Raw genomic sequence first — 19907 nt, 5'->3', positions numbered from 1 at the left:
TACCAACAAAATTCTCTGAAAAATTGAAAGATAAATATTCATAAATTTTCCTGAAAATTCATGATTTGTCGAGGAAAATTTGGCAACGTCTGAAGGTTCATACGGCGTTTTTCCTTACCGCAGAATGGGTCACTAATCATGTGTTACTGATTTTATATTCTGAAAGTACCAGGTGAGTAGATTACGTGGTGATTTATTCCGTACTTTTGGAGTCAAAATCCTGGACAAGGCAGCTTTTAAAAAGTCCAAAGACTCGCAGGAATTTCAAAAGCACCGAAATGGCGGATAAATGATGGCAGTGAATTTCTAAGGCAGTCAAATCGTCATTTCCTCTCATTTTCCAATGATTTTTGTTAAAATACAACTTAATTTACCATGGAATTGTTGCATTCTTACTACAGATAACATGAATGAGATTTGATTCTTTGATTCTGAATCTATAGTTTCGACTTCTTTTTTTGTTTTCATAAACGAGGAGTAGAAAGACATTTGGACGTCTTTCTACCAAACGGAACTATGACGTGAGCCTTGTTATGCATATAAATTCTTAAGGGTCTCAGGGCTCATGCCTTGATGCGCATAGTTCCGTTCGGCAGAAAGACGTCCATTTGATGGAAGTCGTTGCTGATTGGTGCCGGATGACATCATCCGGTCGGGCGTAAAGCTGGGACGTTCTAAATTTTCGGAAAAATTGTGCTATTTGAACTGCGTGTTTCTCGGTTTCTGAGTCAATTTTTCGCATTTTAAATGTGCGCATCGTGTTCTACAAGTCCTTTACCTTTATAATACTGAACTCGCTTGTCAGAATTCGTTCAAAGTTTAGTGACCCATTCAACCCATTGATCTTACAAACATTGCTTTAATGAAAGAAGGCAAAATGATGTTCTAATCTTCGCGTCAATAGAGGAATTAGTTTATTAGGCTAGCTTGCGGTTTGAACAGCGCATAGTCTTGGAAAAGTGATTCTCGGCTGGATACTTTAGCCCATTACATATTTAATTCACGAGATTTGTTTTTATTTTGCGTAAATTTGGTTTTTTACTGATTTCGTATCACACGCTGTCAAAGATATGGTTAGCAATTTTTCATCAGAGGGAGAGAGGGGTCTATGGTCAAAAATTCCTTACAAGGGGGAAAGTTACTGTCCATTTGAACAATGACACTATTTTAAAAAATAATAAATTTAAATCGTGGGGTGATGGCTCCATCTCTTGCCCTTTCATGTATACACTTGTCCATATCTCTGCATGTGACTTTATAATCCAAGCAAAATTCACAGATTGGTTTAATGTGTTATATTTTTTTGTTTTTTATTGAAAATAATAAAACATGAAAGAGAATAGGATTGCAATTTTAGAATTGGTTAACATAGATCTTAATAGAATAAATAAAGTGCCTGATAAAAGGGTTAAATTGTAAATTTAATTATAAGTTTGTTCTTCATACACTTTGCAATCAGGAACTACCAATTGTAGATCAGTTTGGAAACACAGTAAGAACAATCAGTTTTCCTATACACAGGAGTTTTTTTACGAATATGCTAGATAGTTTAGTTCCTACATAATTGCAAAATGTATAAGGGGAGTTGAATTCGCTGATTCCAATTGCTGCCGTTCAGTTCATTCAACTGAAAAGAGTTACAGTTAAACAAAGGCCGTTAGGAGTCGATTGAATTTTTTATTCTCATCGTAAAAACGTAAAGTTTTTACTCTTGAAGATTACCCGTCGTCAATGTTTTTTTTTTTTTCGCATTGTTGATACTTTTATTTATTACCACCATACGATCACTTTAATTATGCGCAGCGCTGGATATGCTGAAAATGATCCAGATCGGAGAGAAGAATTCAGGGTCAAGGCTTGCGCTTGAGAGATTCGTGGATGCAGTGCAGCGAGCAGCTTTGAGCTTCGTTCACGAGACCGTGCTTCGAGACCTTATAAATCGGACAATGACTTTTAAAAAATCACGTGAATTCATTACTCACCATTCCGCATCGTTGCTTGTTCCGCTTCGCCTCGTTTTGAAGTTTGACTTTCGGTCTTTGAAATGCTCCAATCAATTATTGCAGGTATGATCGTAACCCAAGTAGCAGAGGTTGCATCAGCTTGCAACAAAATCGTTTGATTCTTGCAACTAATAGATTGATCTGCAGATTGCTTACTCTCTCCTCCGAAGGAGCTATCATTGTTGGAACTAGTTGCAATTAAGTTAAAACATGTTTCAACTTCCAAGTATTGCTGGTTGCCTATCTTTAGATTTTAAACAATTTTGGTTCAGCAATTTTGCAATCTCAGCAGGTTGCAACTTTGTCTTCCGATCAGATCGCCGAAAATCGGCACTTATCGACCAAAAGTTGACTGACAGTTGCAACTAATACCAACATTGTTTCAACTTCTTGCAACTTTTACATTGAAAAATGCTACTTGGGAAACTGGAGGTTTCTTCTTGCGTTGCGCTGCATTTCGCGAGAGAGAAAAAGCATATCAATGGTGAAATTGGAAAAATGCGTATCTCGGTTACGGTGTTTCGAAAACTCCGCTCCTATATTTTTCATTATTTATTTATTTATTTTTTTTTTTTTACAAGGAGACCTAACCAACATCATGGCTTGAAGTTTTCACAGAATATTCTTCAAAAAGAGAAGAAAAATCACTGAAATTTTCTAAATTAGAAAAAATCAAGTATGAGAGGAAGTCTGCAACGCCACAAACCAAGATGTGCGTTTCTGCAGTTTTTAACTTCAGTATTCCAATTGAATCAGTGAGAACGAGGACACACCAACTCGAAAAAATGAAAATAATCGAGACACACACAAAACTGCATAGTAGGTGAAGAAGTTAGTCTAAGAAAAAGATTTTTAGTTGCATAAAAGCAAGTACTGAAGGACATTATATAAATGTCCAAGTTGGAGCAGATACGGTAACTTCAATGACCTTTATGAAAATTGTCTGGCCTTAGTGAAAAGTGAGCATTTTCGAGTTACCGAGTTGGTAGGTTTTCGTTCTCACTGATTCAATTCTCTATGAATGTGAATTTTCTTTTAACTTGAACGAAGTTAAAACGTTTGGCCACTCCATTGTTTCAAATAACGTAACTGCATTTTAACTACCCTGGTAAAAATTGGCAGTAGAATCTGTGTTCCAAAATACCATAGACCTACGGCCGGCTGTAAGATTTCCAATAGCTTCTATAGTCGGCTACACAATTTCTTATAGCCGATGGCGATTAAGCAACAGCCAGGCGATAAAGTGTGTGCTAAACGTTACTAATTACGGATGCTAGGACTTAGTGAGTTTTTTGACTACCACTCTCTTTTTGGGCCGTAGTATCTTGATTTATTTTGCGAGGAAAGCTCCGTACTTTTGAAGGATGCCTGCCATTCCTAATATGTTGGAGCGCCTTCAGTTTCGTATGATACTGTGCAATACCTACAACCTACAAACGCCTACAAACCTAACAGGGATACCTCACGCATTGCGCAATGCGTGAAGTATCCCTGTTAGGTTTGTAGGCGTCAGTGCGCTGCCGCTCCGCTTTGTGTTAGGCTCTAATATTTAATCTCGTGGAGTCAGCGTTTTTCAACTCATGACTTTGAAATGTTTGCACACTCTGTATGGATTATTATCATTTTAATTGATGAAAAAAATATGTAGTAAAGGAAAATATAATGTGCGTTTTGTAAATATTAAGGTGATTTCGCACAAACTTAAGGATTTATAAAGTACACTCGAATTCCTATACAATTTCTTATAGCCTTTTATAGCCAATGGCGAAAAAGCAACAGCCAGGCGATAAAGTGTAAAGCCCGGCGATAGGAACTATAGCCCGGCTGTATAATTTTTTATCGCTTCGTGTAGCCCGGCCGTATGATTTTTTCCACTTTCTACAGCCAGCTGTATGATTTTCTATCGCCCTCTTCAATCGGCTATAAGAACTCCTATGGTATTTTGAAACGCAGCTCCTATCGCCAATTTTTACCAGGGTAAGAAAAATCTCCAAAGTTTCCACGTTCGGTAAAAGGATATTTCTCATATGGTTTGAATATATTCACGGTGATACCACTATTCGACCACTTGGGAGCTCAAATTGCCTACGCTGAAAATTGCAAGCGAACTGCTAATGCGTTAGTCACCTCTCCACGTTCGATAATATGGTATTTTTCGCATCTTCCGAATAGGTTCACGGTTCAACGTATGCAACTATTCGACCCTGTGGGTTTTAATGGACCCTACCCTACACAAGCATGAAGGATGACCGTTTACATTGTCCTCAGTGTTCATTTTTTCACTAGTCCTTTTCCAAACATTTCTATTCAACAATTTTCCCCTTTTATGACAGATGTCTTAAATTAGTGCTTCAAGAATGCATTTTTCCAATCATATTTTGTGGGAGTCTGGACCAGCATGACGATCATATTACAAGGAGTGGATGGGTGTCAAAAATCGGAAAAATTGCGTTAGGTAATTTACGGAAAGCCCCAAAGGAGACTGAAAGTGTAGCGGGTAAACGTATCATAACCATACTTTTATTGGCTACAGAAATCGATAAAACTCCTTTGTGACGGAGAAACGCTCCAAAAATTCGAGAGTAAATTATAAAATAGAAAGATGTTCTTTCTTTTTTCTTTTCAAGCGGAGGAATATGAAGAGCGTATTTCTGTAAGCAGTAAAATGCGGTCTAGTGGAAAACCGCCTCGTCCTAAGTTCCCCGCCTCAAAACAAGAAATGAGAGATGCTGCTTTTTTGATTGGACGTAGCCTTTCTTCATCACTGCAAATGGGTGAAGGCTTGAAGGTTTATACTGCGTTTTTCCTTAGCACGGCAGAAATTACGTGACGCACTTTTTTGGCATTTTAGCACGTAAAAATTAAATGTAATGACGTTTTTTTCGACCCTCCCTAAAGCGTTACGTAATTTAGGGACGGTTCCTAATTAGGTATTCAATGTTTTTTTAAGGAAATAGGTAGAATGCGGTCAAAGACGAATATCTCACAAAAAATTAATCCTTCTGCTGACCTAACTTACACTGTACTTTCCTGTGGTCCTTGAGCCTGGGCGTTTCCCGACGATCATCATTTCTCCGCATTTTCACTTGATGTCTTTCTCATTACTCTCAGTTCATACTTACTTATTCTCGCGTCATGTCAATTTAACCTGTGCGCTGTCTCCACTGTGAACACTTTCCTTCAAAATCTACAACAGTGCTAGTGATTATAAAGATTCTTGTGTAGGGGAAAACAGAACTTCGCTTTTGATAGGGATGGCGTCGTGTGGGTATGTAAATTGTATTGAAAGTTTCACAAATATAATAATTATCTTATTCAGAAATACCTTGGCAGAGAATCTTACAACTATAAAATTAAGGGGTTGCTTGCTTTTATGTTTACGAGGGTAAAAATGTCTATAGGCCATACGGTTTAATTTTTATTAACATTCTAACATGTTTCATTTTGGACATTTGAAACAATTTTCCACTGAAAAAATGAGCGTTTATACAGCAAAAAGAATATTTGACCTTTTATTCTTTGCTCGTCTCCATGAAGTGATACATTCTAAAAATTTAAAATACGCACCAGCCATCACATTTTTTCAACGAATTCCGAGTGTTAGTACTTTAGTTAGAGCCCACGTCTAGCGCCTTTAATTATTGATTCAATCAGAATTTCTATTGATCATGACAGGACCCACTTTGTAACCAATCAGAAGTCATAGTGACAATCGATAAGGTCAACATCCATCCATCGAAGATCATCCATACAAGTAAAACGACTCTGATGTTTCCCATCTCCGCATCTAAGCATCAATTTTGCAAACTTTGATATCACATACAGGGTGATCCAAAAATTCTGCACCACTGGCACCAAATATAACTAAGTTACCGATTGATTACGGTGCGTATCTGGTCTGAATCATCGGGCATGTAATCGAGACTTCATTGTACTTCATCTTCTATTACACTTACTTTTCATTTTTATTGTTTCTATTTCTTTACCTTATGCTATTTTTTAATATTTACTACCTTTGTGCCTAAGAATCACGAATATACAGTAATGGAAGTGTTATTCTTATGTTGACAGAAATATGGTGGTGCAGGAGACAGAGGTGGTCTGTCGACCCAATACAGATCCATTTGATCTCAATTTAGAATGGCAGATGCGTGCGGAGAAAGAGCTGAACGAATGCCCAGAAACCGCCCGAAAGAATGTCGTTCAACTTAGGCAAAAATTAAAAGGTAAATCTTACAACATTGTACACAATTATCGACTCAAAGACCTTACCTTTCATACTATATGATTAGTTTGTTTTGACACCTCTTAATTCAGCAATAAAAGTGGACTGATTAACTTCACCAAAATGTCACGAGGATGCGCTCAATCATGTCCGAAATAATTAGCGATGTACTTTGCAGGAGGCGGCGCGGACTCAAAGGAACAGAAAGTTCCGAATACCATTCATTCTACAAATATACGAGTATTAATGGGAATCTGGATGTTCTTCATCCTCTTTTCATCATTGTTGATTCCAGCAAGTGCAAACTCGAGTTAAGATCGACACATCTGAAACATTATACCTACCAAATGCTGATGGAACTCCGGACAGGGTGCGAATTTAAGCATTAGCCTGTGTCACACTATCAAAATACTCCATCAAAATGTCAAGGTCAGGTGCTGTAATTCGTCCAAGTCATCGAACAAGCCAATCACAACACCTGACCTTGATATTTGGTGGCTAGTTTTGACAGTGTGACACAGGCTATTCTGTTACATGTACCCTCTTCAAAATTATGCGTAGAATATGATTTTCGTATAAAATATTTTGAGTTGATTCGTCAAGCTCAAGCGACGTGGTCGTACTGGCATGCGATATATCGCATTGGTTAGGTCAAAAATCTCGGTAGATTTTGGATTTTTAGCACAAAAAAAGGACGATAGCCCCTGCGCATGAACCTAAAGGATCATTCTAAACCCAAAACTCGGCAAAACTCAGAGAAATGAAAGCAGATTAGTGCATGAAAAAAAACCTCACATTCGATTCAGCTATCGATTTCTGTGTCGAATGCGAGGTTTTTTTCCAAACACTATTCTGCTTTCATTTCTGGGAATTTTGTTGATTTCTGAGTTTAGAATGTTTCTTTAGGCTCATGCGCAGAGGCTATCGTCCTATTTTTGCTAAAAATTCAAAATCTGCCGAGATTTTGTACCTAATCGATGCGATATATCGCATGCCAGTTCGACCACATCACTTGAGCTTGACGAATCACCTGAAATTTTTTAAAAAAAAAATTTATCACAATTTGACTTACGGCGTCCCTCCTCACCCCCTCACGAAGTTTCTGTGATTTCGGTAACAAAAATTACTGAAATTATTTCCTAACTTAGATATTAATGTTCTTAATTTACATGGATCACGGGAATTTTAAATTCCCCGCTCACTAGTGAAACGAGATTCCAATTGCATCAAATTACGCACTGAAACGGTCTTGGCAGGCTCCATCAGTGTTCCTTTCCCACCCTGTGTTCTTCCAAGTGTAAACAACGTGCAACAGATGAGCCGCAGCGCCGATACTGAGGTTGTCATATTTCATGCCGAATGGGACTGTTACACTAACGTTTAATGCGCGATTTGACTCACGTAGGCTTTTATTTTTTCATGAGTGGGAGGTTTGAACACGTATCGGAGAACACTCAATATCTTAGTTTTCCCTAGTTTTAGTTCCCTTGGTTTTTTTTTAGTTTCAATTTCAGTAGTTTTTGTTCCGCACGAATCGTATTTTACGTACGTGGAATTTTGATAAACATGTTTCGGAATGCTTAAATTCTTAACTTGTATAGTGATCCAATTTAAATACTTTTTACTGAAAAAAAAAAATGAACTTCGAGCTGAATTTAATTTTTTCTTCTTCTTTTCTGCAGAGGATCTATCAATGAACTCCAGAGTAGACGATGTATTTTGCATGGCATTTCTACGAGCAAGAAAACATGACGTGGATAAAGCCTATAAATTAGTAAGTTTTCTTCTCAATATTATTTCGTTCAAGTACACTGCTTAAATTCAAGAGTTTTGTTATTGACAAAACATTATAATTTCACAAAACCTTTTGTTACGAGGTGGAACATCGCCATAAGCTCTCGTAAAATATTGACATGACTCACAAACGTAATTGTGATTTAATGAAATAGGGTTCTGTCAGATTAAGTGGACTTTAGGTGTGGAAGTCATATTTGCCCTATTGTGCGTTTGATAGGTAACGTTGTTGCCGAAATTTTAATCTTCACTCTTCACGGCAAATGGTACCTACTAAACCTCAGTCATTTGTGCTTCGATTCCAAAAATTACTCAAATCTGAATTTTTTTTAATTAAAAAAAATACAGAGAGAAATTTCGATTACCTAAGCCGAAAAACTTGGGACTTTTTTTTTAAAAAAAAATTCTCTCATTTCATTCATTGTGTGTTTATTGAGGTGATTCCTCGAGGTTTCTGGCGTTGTCAAACTGGTGTGCGAGATACTGCATGGATTATTTTACAAATCTTGGCAGATTTTGAATTTTTTTCCAAAAGAAGGACAATAGCCGCTGCGCATGAGCCCAAAGAATCAATTCAAACCAAAAAATTGGCAAAATCTAGTGATCCGATAGCACAGTGTATGTATGTATGAGCCGCTTTTACGGCGCGCTAGGGCGCTCTGCGACGCCTACTCTCCACAGGAATCTGTCATGGTAGAGATCCTCAGGAAGCTGGCATCTCTCCATCTCTTCACGGATGCCCTCTACCCACCGTTTGGCTGGACGCCCTCTCCGTCGCCTACCTGGGGGGACCCACTCCAACACCTCCATAGATAGCACCTGATAGCAGAATACTGGTTGCAAAAAATCTCGCATTCAATATAGAAATCGATAATTGTATTGAATGCGAGTTTTTTTCCAAACAGGATTCTGCCTTTATTTCACCAGGTTTTGCCAATTTTTGGCTTAGAATGATTTTTCGGGCTCATGCGAAGGCGAAGGGGGTATCGTCTTTTTTTGGACAAAATTCAAAATCTGCTGAGATTTTTTACATAATCTATGCAAATATCACACATCAATTCGACCACGCCAGAAACCTTGAAGAATCACCTTAAACCAAAACATAGACTCTTCCAAATCAAAATCAATCCAGAGTGTATCAGAGACAATTCAAGTCAAATATTTTTTGAAAATGTAAGTTTGTAAAACAAAGGAAAATGGCACACAGTTCCATTAAAAGTGCCAGTATTAAGGACCTACCAATTCGTCGCCTACCTGACATGAGGGCGTAACTGCACTATGCAATGAACCCAGTCTTCCATGCGTTTCAATGCTTTTCCGGGCTCATCTCAATGTATATAGTTACGCCCTTATGTCAGCCAAGCGATGAATTGTGCAACGTGGAGCCCATGTTGAATGAGCCGCGTTTCATATGAGAGGAGTTAATAAAACGTGATACGAATGTAAGTTGGTGCTGTCAATGACACACATCACTGTGAGAGGATATTTGCCAAATAGATATCGATTTTTTCTTCTCGCCCCCCCCCCCCCTCCATTCTCTATTTGTGATTCTCTGCACGTGAGGTGCATGGGCACTGCTCACGATATAAAAAAACTAGTTTCGACACCCGATTTCCTTAAGTTTTTTCATTGAGTTGCCCAAATGTTCGGTACGAGTCTTTTCGTCATGCTCTCTGGCACATTAACAAAATATTGTCTTGAACTCTTCATTCTTCATTATTGTTATATCTCACGTAACCGTGTCCATTGGGCATCTCTTCACAATTTAATGGGCACTATATTTAAAGAAACCACTCAAAAATAAACATATTTTACTAGTTAGTGAAATTAGTCACGACGATCAGCAACTAAGCTATTTACGTCGGAAACCAAGAATTCATTTTATACTATCACTTTATTTACTTGCTCATTAATATTTTAACAGGAAATGAGTGATTATAAGCATGAAAAACGTGAGGACCGCATAAAATTGACAGAGAATAAAAAAATCAGCTTTATAATTACTTACTTATGTGAACAATGGCGAAAAGTGCGATCAAAGTTAAATTCTCATAAACAGCTTTGAATAATTTTATATGCATAAGTCTACTCCTCTTTCTCTTGCAGAATAAAACCCGTTCTCGTATGTCTCATGTGTTCGCAATGCGCGTATTTACTGAGTGGAATGTTCTTATGGAAATAAGCGTTCTTAACTGCCTAATTCTTTTCTCTGTCTGGCTTTTTCTGTGCGCGTATCATAAATAAATACATGGGAAAGAAAGAAAACAAATTAAACTTCCAACATATAAGATGGAAAGGAAATCCTCCGTTTCTCAAAAATAACTGAGTTTAAATTTGTAGGTTATATGTTAAGGACAAACAAAGAAAATATAAATTCCGTCACTAAAAATATCACAAAGTATGAAGCTTAACTTACTTTTCTCGTCAATTTTTTACGAGTCCCCCTTCATTCTCCCCTCATTCACCCTCATTGTTTCGGGCTCCAAATGTAATTTAAGCCTTTATAAGGACTAATCATTCTTCGAAAACGGATTTGATTTTTTTTTATTTTGTATTATATGATTAATAATTATATTTTACTTGAAATAATTTTTATATTTCAACGAGTTTTTACCAAATACTTACATTTGAAAACAATCAATTTGAGCACGTTAGGATTCTTGGTTTAATGACCTGCATGATCTATCGTAAGTTTTCAAGTAACATGCACATAATACACGCATATTATTTGATGAATAAACTCAGGTACAAAAAAAGTATCAATTAATTTTTTCATTAATTGTGACATTACTATATTTAATTTTATTTATATTTTTCTGTTTCAGATTAAAAGTTACTATGAAATGAAGAGAAAGTATCCAGATTTTTATCGTTACTGTTATCCCTCGGAGAGATCTTATATATACGATATGTGTTTTCTCACTTTACTACCTGGCACAGACAAATTAGGCAGGGTAGTGACAGTCATCTGTGTCAGTAAGTTGTCAATTTTGCGGTACATACAGGGTGATCTAAAAGTTCCGCACCAGCAGTACTATATGCATCACTCTTGTAACTTTCGGAAAAATTGATATATTGAGATCAGGGCCGGATTTCGGGGGTGGCCACGTTGGCCGCGGCTCATGGCGGCAAATTTAGGGGGCGGCAAATTTAGGGGCGGCAAATTTTGCAATTGTTTTAAATGCAGGTACAAAAAAATTCAGAAAAAAAATTACAAACGAGAACAGGCGACAAAATCTCTCGTTTCCTGAAAGTAGAGTATTTTCTAATTTTGTCGCTTTCCGGTGATGCAAGAGAGACAGAACTTTTAATTAGTCCAGTTAAGAGAGAAACCAAACACGCAATTTGGCCTGGAATGGCGCTGCGCAGAGAGCAATGATGACGAGGACTTGAGATGAAAAGGAGAAGCCCTCGGCGTGGCGGTCGGCATGTAACACATATTAGCGCCTACAAGACTGCACAAATACTTCAAGCATTGCGTCAAATACAGTGCGGTCAGCAGCGGTTGACGTGACCGGCATAGCGCCTACTAGACTGCACAAATATTTCAAGCATTGCGTCAAACACAGTACGTTCAGCAGCGGTCGGCGAGAAACGCATAGCGCCTACAATACTGTGGGAATACTTCACGCATTGCTTTAAACACAATGCGGTCAGCGCGGCGCGGCGGCGGAAGTTAAAATTATTAAACCACATTCATGTTTGTTCTTTCATAATTTTTTCGTTCATTTCTTATAAATGGAAGGCCTTGTTCACACACAGGTAAGTTTACGGAACTTAACTTTCGCGCAAAGTTCTGTGAACTTTTGCAAGTAGTGTTGACAGGGCTCTCGCAAAAAAATGTGTCCAACACGATTAAACGCGTTAAGACGCGAAGGGGTGCATAAGTGCACCCCTCCCGCTCCGGCACGTTCACTTGATGGTTTTTATTGATGTTCCAAAACGAATGAGAAGAGGGCGGCAAAATACAGGCGGCCCATAGGCAAGTAGGTAAATCCGGCCGTGATTGAGACTAGATATTTTGTGAGTAATTTTAGATCAAACGAAGCGACGCATAGCAGCCCCCACAATTTTAAAGAGACCACCCTAAAAAGGAGCAAGAATGCTGGGGTTTTAGGGATGGTGTGGAACTCTTGGATCACTCTGTATACAATTTTCCAAGACCTTTGTTGAGACAATGTCGCAAGATGTGTCGAAATGTTTTCTATTCTGGGTCTGAATCGTATAACAGTCAGTGATTGAATTCACTCCAGCCATGATATATTTCCTACAAAATTATTTAGAATACACAAAAAATATACACGATATAAAGTAATTCTTAGCAAGACATTTATTTTCTTTTTACTTGCATTTTTCACTTACATAATTTCGTATTTTTACTCAGGAAACACTGATTTTTCTCAAATTAGTCTAGAAGATATGTTTCAAGTCGGGACGAGTTCATTTGAAGTGGCTTTGATGGACCCTAAGCTTCAAATTGCCGGCGGAGTTGCCATCATAGACATGCAAGGAATGAGCATCTATCAACAAGCAAAATTAGTCACGCCCTCTGCCGCATGGCAGATAACAAATTGTGTGCAGGTACTTACGATCATATTTTAAAAATCACTTCACTAATGTTTCTCTCCGTCCCTCTTTTGGGAGTTTGTCCCCCGAGGCGGGAACACTTGAAAAGCGATTCCTAAGTTTGTAGCCTTTTATAACCATTAGATCCCTATAAGCGGTCTATCTGTCCTTTGCCCCCCCCCCCCCCGTCTCCAAAAAAAGTCTGGCCTCGCCTATGCATCTGGACTCATATTTGGACCGCGTTTAGCAAAAAGGAAGCATGCCAAATCAGCTTTTGCCACAATTTTTCACAGGAGAACGCTTGTGCCGATTATTTTGGCAATTTTGAGGAAACTGCTTTGTACTGTGCAGAAAATGTCTAAAATTTGCACAAAAATCGGATCATCCGTTTTCATGTGAAAATTAAACCGACCGATTAAATTTGGCAATTGCTGACGTAGCTTGGTTACTTTCTGCTTAACGCGGTGCATCTAGTCCGCAATGATTGTTTTGTAGAGACTGGTAATAACATAACTATACACACGCGCAACGCGCCTCTAATCTACAATTTGGAGTTGTCTTGAAATGAGGTCGTGTAATCACATTTTTATCACCATCTTTTTAAAGAAGAAAGAACTTGCTTTCTTTCTGCATGAATGGGGGGAAGTGCTTTCCAGATCAACTTCATATGTTGATCATAGAAACCTGTCTAATCATGCAAGTAAGTTACGGGGTCAACAGAATCCGTCAATTCTGATAGGGAATACCATTATCTCGTCTGAGACGAAGTCTGCTGTGCTATAAGGAAGAACGTCTCATGAGCCTTCAGACATTGCCAAGTTTCCTTCGATAAGAACCGATTTTACTGGTCAGATTGAGAATACTTGTTTCCAAGATTTCCAGACAATTTTGTACGCAATTCAATCTACAAGTAATATCTGAAAATTTCTAGGAAGAATGTTCACAAATGTCGTTTAAAATGCATTTTTATGAAGAAAAATTTGGCAACTCTCAAATGTTCATACGGCATTCTTCCTTAGCACTGCAGAAGTGATGTTCTCGGTCTTGCGAACTTCTTTGAAGTCATTAACCAAGTCAGTTGTGAGTAAGTTCATGATAGCACAATTAACAAGGGTCAATAATTACGCAATAGCACGTCAACGTTTCGGAAGCGTCAATTCGTCGCTTCTCTGGCGTAAGGGCTTATTTCGATTACCGCATGAGCCCCAGAAATCATACATTTATACGTAAAAAAGGGCTCACGGGGAATCTAGATACGCCCTAACGTCAGAGAGGCAACCAATTGGGAAAATGGATAAAGAATTGATCTGTTAACCTCTAATACAAGATGTCTCAGGGTTAAAAACGGCCAGTGGCCCGATTGTTTAATCTATGTCGATACGACAAAAACATCGAAATGCGATCCGTTGCGTCAGTACGGAGCGTTGTCTAGTCTTGTCGAATCGATGTAGAGTCAATAATCGGGCTTAAGACCACAAGAACTTGCAACCAATCTCACCCCAGGCAGGGAAAAATCGTCACTAACGCGATCACTAACAGCAGGGACAAAATATTGATATGGTCAGAATCTTCAATCAAAACCATACTGGCAGATTACGTAATGAGCTACCTTACTGAACCGTGGTTTAGATGTGAAAATTAACATGATTGTTTTCAGTGAAACTAAAACCGCATTTCGAGCAATGGAGAATTTGCATGCAAATGTTTTATTGATTCATCTAAAAGTGCTTAAAGAGCTGATTTCACGGTATTCTTTATACTTTTTTCTGATATGGGGAATAGTATAAAAATAGATTTAAAATTGAGAAAATGCACCTCCTGGTGACGTCGTCTGGCGACATTTCCTATTAAACACATGTATTTTAGCATTTTGTCATATCTTCTCCAATAAGTGTTCAATTCATGAACCAAGCTTATCCTCGTGTTCAGTTCACTTGGTAGTTTCCACTTAAACACGAAAACATCAAATTTCAGACACCTGCAAATTCTCTATTGAAAGGATGTCTGAAAATTGTCTCCGAAAATTTTAAATCAAATGATAGCTAAACTTGTTCCCAATCATTTCTTGATACAATTTTCATATTGATGATCGAAGTGCAGAACCATGTATCTCCGGTTGCGACAATGCAGACCTCTTTCCTTTCGTAATTTATTTTTTCTTTAAAAAACTAGTCGAAGTAATTTTCATAAAAATCAGTGATTTTTCTTCTCTTTCAGAAAAACATTCTGTAAAAATTTCTGACTGTAAAATTGACTCGTTCCTTTTCTACAAAATAAAATAGGTACAAAAAATTTGGAACTGCGAAATAGAGATAACAGGTTTTGTACTTCGGTCATCGACTTGAACTTACTCATCTAAAACCGTGGATGGAAAAAACCATCAGAGAACTAATTATTCTTTTATTTTTTATTTTTTCAGGAAAAAATCCCCCTCAGAGTGAAAGCCATTCACATAGTTCACCAGCCCCTGTACTTTAGCGCACTGTATTCTATTTTTAAACCGTTTTTGAAAAGCAAACTGAGGAAGCGGGTAAGTGCAGTGTACATAAAATGGACTATACATGTTGCAGTTACGAACTACCATATTTGGCTCAGTTTAGGAACAACTTATACACTATTAGTTTCCCATAGCTTATAAATTTTTTTACGAATGAGCCAGAAATTGTAGTTCCTAATTGCAAACTATCGTCCAGAAACCATGTATTCATTAATATCATTTAATTTTTTCAGTGAAAAATTTGCCGAGTACGAATAGTAGGTTAGGTACGAGTTTACACGAAAGTCGCTTCAATCAGACGGCTCTAATCGCAATCAGCCTAAATTCATCCCACGTTGATAAATTTTCTCGTGTTTTTTTTTTTTTTTTTCTTAAATTTTCTTTGACAGAGAACTAAACCACTGGATGTTTTCATACTCTCTAAAAATTTACTTCAAATTGTGAAGAATATCCTTACAAAATTCCAAGTTTCCGTATTGCTTAGTTTTCCACATAGAAAGTAAAACATTAGACGGAATCAGGCAACGTCTGATGTAGTACAGTTCATTTCCCTCAAATATCCGTCAAATGTTCAGCATTATTATGAAAGTATAAAAAGATGTTGAAAAACTGAATATTTTCATTCATGTTGTTTTCCGAGAAAAAATGTCGCTCTAAAGATACGGATACACGTATAATTTACCCATCCCTCTACTCACGAGTACTGCATTTGCGTAAAACGTAAGCCTAATTGCCGATAAGATATTGTTCGACAGCATAATTTTAGACTAATTGATGAAAAATCACTAAAACTGTGTGAATCTCCGATGCATGGGTGATAGTCCATGATATGCCCAAATGAATTATCCCGTGATATTATTCTTGCTTACATGCACAATTACACACGCACTATCTTCGTCATGTTTTTCAGGAAACTGGTTTCTTTAGAGCAGAAGTTAAGACAATAATTTTGTATCATCAGTGGTGCCACCGCATGACGCTCATAATGACCCAATAATGCTGTATAACTGCAACCTAGTTAGTTTAACCGTGTTTCTAATCAGTTTCTAATAGATTCTCGTCCCGCATCTAATAATTTAAAATAGAGCTCCTTCACGCGTAAACGAGTTAAACCGGTATTATATTTAGATACTACCTTTTTTAGAGAGGGAGGTTGTTTCCATCTGCGGAGCAAAAGGCAAACGGTGGTATTATTTTTAACTTAGGGACTTATCTGAAAACGTGCTAAACGGTGAATTCCTTTGTCGATTAAGTCAATTATTTGTGCTCTCAAATTTACTAATGCTCTCTGAAAATTTTACCTACTATAATTTTTTTTTAGAAAATCGCTGATATAATATCTGAAAGTTTTTATAAAATTTATACTTAAACACGCGAGTTAAGTTGACCGATCGCGTGCTCACTGATGATCACCGTTCTTCCGGAGGCACAAATCGAGGAGGTTTGAATTTTCGCCCCCGATATTGGAGTTCGGTGTTTATACATGCATGCTAAGAAATTTTATTCCTGCAAAATCTATGAAGAAGTCACTTCTTAAAACGGTGATTCCTCCTATTTAATGGATGAGTGCGTAAGACTGTGCGCGTATGAGAGAAGATTTTTCAAACAGATTATACTCTCTTTAACTTGGCAAAAGTCCGTAAAAGATTAAAAAATTCAACTGATTTTGTAGCTCAATCAAATTTGCCGGGCCTTTTCTGGCGTAACCAAATCAAATATTGGTTTCAATGCAGACAAGTTTCTTCGTTAACAGCATCTTCGATTGAACCGCGTTAAGCAGAAAGGAGCCAAGCCACATCCGCAATTGCCTTTAATTGGGCAATGAAGAAAATGATGAGGGCATAATGATTTAATTCTTACATGAAAACGCCCGTGCGGATTTTTGTGCTATTTTCAGTGAATTTTCTACGTAATGCGAAGCAAAGCCCCTAAAATTTTCAAAGGAATCCAAACAAACGTTCTCTTGTAAAAAATTATAAATTGCCCAGTTAAATTTGGCAATAGCTGATGAAGCTCAGTTCCTTTCTACTAAACGCTGTCCAATTTTGTCCAAACGCATTGGCTTGGCGTGAATGATCGATTATCGGTATCCTCCCGTTTGAAGCTGCTGTAAAGAATCGATAATTAAGGTTTTCGTTGAGAACACCCTGACTATCGACCCATTCCGCAGGTTTAAATGGCAGGTCAATCGATATATCGCAAAGCAAGCCACGCCACTGATCCCTCGTTGGGACGGAGCGAAAGTGACAAAGCAAAGCTACTGCGAGCAACTATTCGAGCTCCCAAGCCGCTCAAATTGCCATCGCTGTTATTGAAGGCGAACTTCAGAATGAGAGACATAGTGAGGCGACCGATCAGAGTTTGTTCATTAGCTTTTACGGCTGTTCGTTTTTTCGTTGGCTGAATATTATTACTCAGAGTACTTGAAAAATTAACCGAATGGAATGTTCGCTAATGCACGAGTTAAACCCTAGAATTCCTTAAATGTTTAACCTCTACCTCATCTGATTACAGATCCATCTGCACGGATCTAACATGGAGTCTCTTCACAAGCACATTTCGCCGTCCGTCTTACCGAAAGAGTATGGTGGCACCAAAGGACCCTTGAATAGCAAGCCCCATCTAAATTTAATCAAACAATACGAACACAAGCTTCGAGGTGGGTACATTGACAGAATCTCAAAAAGTTGCGAGGCGTGAGTGATCGATTATCGATATTGCCCTATTCTAAACTGTGGTGAAGAATCGATTATTATGGTGTCCGTTGCAAACACCCTGTCTATCGATCCTTTTTTATGGGTTTGAATGACAGATCAATCGAGTTATCGCAATGCACGCCACGCCGCTGTACTCAACAATAGTCGGGGGAAAGGCTCACGAGGAATCATAGTTGCCATTTCTATATTGAACGTATCTTACCTGGGCTCTCACTTTGTTTCGGGATGGGAAAGTCCGTATAAATGACTAAACTGAGAAAATGTGACACTATTACTGAGTTTCAAAAGTTACATTCATGTTTGTCTCTTATAGGTAAATAAAGCTTATAGGTTTTATAAAACCAGCTAGTATAAGTTAAAAAAAGTTTTAAGAATTTTTTGCCTTTAGAAAAGTAAAAGGCGAGATAAAATGTGCAACGTAACGGAGTTAGATGCATGTTTTCTGCTTTAAGATATCGATATACGTTTAAACATGTTCGTTGTGGTGTTTCATGCACTACTTTTATAGTTTTTACGTTTTATTTGCAGTTTGGTTTTATTTAAAACGGCTATTGGTTTTGAAAATATTTGAATCAATGAGAACGAAAACAAACCAATTCGGTAACTAAAAAATGATCAATTTCCATTACAGACGGTTAATTTACATGAAATTAGCACATCTGTTTCAACTTGGAGCTTTAAAGTGTCCATAAGTACTTGTCTTTGGGCAGAAAAAACATTTTTCTTAAACTAACGTCTTCACCTACTGTGCAGTTTTGTGTGTGTGTCTCGATTATTTTCATTTTTCTGAGCTGATGTGTTTTCGTTCTCACTTAATTATTCATTTATGGTTGAATTTATTTAATTCAGTACGTAGTAATCATTGTCATTGGCTGAAAAAATAATTTTGACGTTATTTGCCGTAAGGATACAGCAAGTTGTGACTCGTAAAATATGATATTTTTTGTTCTTTCTGTTCCAGATTGGAGCCAGTTTGGTTACGATAAGAAAATTCCTCAATGAGGTGGTTTCAAGCTATTGTTTGCCTTCATTCTGTCTCCATATCAAACATGAGTCTTCGTTGCCCCTTCAAGTGTCCTTATTCCTGCTGATCAAGCGTCCTTTTATCGAATTTTTTAAATATAACGTATTTTTATCTTTTATTTAATTATTGAAAGTTTAATAATGTATTTTCATATTTCATCAAATGATTGAAAGTTTTAAATTTGTTCGTTGTTTTTATTTTTTTACAGCAATTATTACTGTGAATAATACATCATATACGCTTCGTTTTGACAATTAAATTGTTCTCTCTGTACATAAAAAACGGTCTCTTTGATTTCTAACTATCATTCAATTTTACGTGTCAATTATATAAATGCATACATATTTTGACGACGAAACTCTTAAACGAAGTACAACGTATCTCGTTTGTGGCGTCCAAAAGACTCCGCTCCGGTTCTATTTTTTCGAAAGGAGAACGAATCAACATCATTATTTGAAGTTATCGTAGTATTTGATTTGCATAGAAAAGAGAAATCACGGAAGTTTTTTAAGATTGACGTTGAGTAAATTTGTACTTAAAAAATAAATAATGGCAGGAAGTCTGCAACGTAGCAAATCGAGATACTTGATTTCGATGTTTCACCCTCGATTTGTCGTTTCATGACGCTTCCACATGCTCTTATCGCCAATTATTCTTCACAAAATCATAACGAGTAGCGAGGCGTGAATGACCGAGTATCGATATTTCCCCCATTTGAAGCTATGGTAAATTATTAAGGTGTTAGTTGCAAACACCCTGTTTATCGATCCTTTTCCATTGGTTTAAATGACAGATACATCGATATAATCGCTTAGCACGCAACGCCACTGATCATAGCCTCTCGGAAATCTTTGCGCTTGAGCATTTTGGATTCGATACCACCTCTCCACTCTCTCATTGGGCATCCACTACACTTCCTTCTAGGGCGTAACACATCTATGGCTTTTTTGGTAACCTGTCATCTGCCCTCTTCAGTACATGATGCTCATACCATGGGAATGGAGATGTTGCATGTGTGAGGAATTTGCGATTTGACTGTTGATTCATATGTAAAAGTTTGCGAGAAACACGATGGTGCCAC

The 19907-nt window shown here is 37.5% G+C and overlaps 1 protein-coding gene across 1 annotated transcript; it reads left to right on the top strand.

Moving 5' to 3' along the window:
- Positions 1-5114: 5114 nt before the first annotated feature.
- LOC140226000 (alpha-tocopherol transfer protein-like) lies at positions 5115-19108 on the top strand. Its single transcript, XM_072306106.1, has 8 exons — positions 5115-5271; positions 6075-6229; positions 7911-8002; positions 10848-10998; positions 12407-12603; positions 15008-15118; positions 17600-17744; positions 18764-19108. Exons 1-8 carry the CDS (start codon positions 5258-5260, stop codon positions 18802-18804), a joined length of 906 nt encoding a protein of 301 aa, XP_072162207.1. The 5' UTR covers positions 5115-5257; the 3' UTR covers positions 18805-19108.
- Positions 19109-19907: the final 799 nt, after the last annotated feature.

The sequence above is a fragment of the Bemisia tabaci genome, chromosome 1 (assembly GCF_918797505.1).
Source record: "Bemisia tabaci chromosome 1, PGI_BMITA_v3".
Lineage (NCBI taxonomy): Eukaryota > Metazoa > Arthropoda > Insecta > Hemiptera > Aleyrodidae > Bemisia > Bemisia tabaci.
This window is presented reverse-complemented; position numbering and strand designations above follow the sequence as displayed.

What these genes read in the sequence shown, in the direction of transcription:
- LOC140226000 (XM_072306106.1), top strand. An exon ending in ACTTAGGCAAAAATTAAAAG is followed by an intron (nt 6,230 to 7,910) that starts GTAAATCTTACA and finishes TCTTTTCTGCAG; the next exon opens with AGGATCTATCAATGAACTCC. An exon ending in AAAGCAAACTGAGGAAGCGG is followed by an intron (nt 15,119 to 17,599) that starts GTAAGTGCAGTG and finishes ATCTGATTACAG; the next exon opens with ATCCATCTGCACGGATCTAA.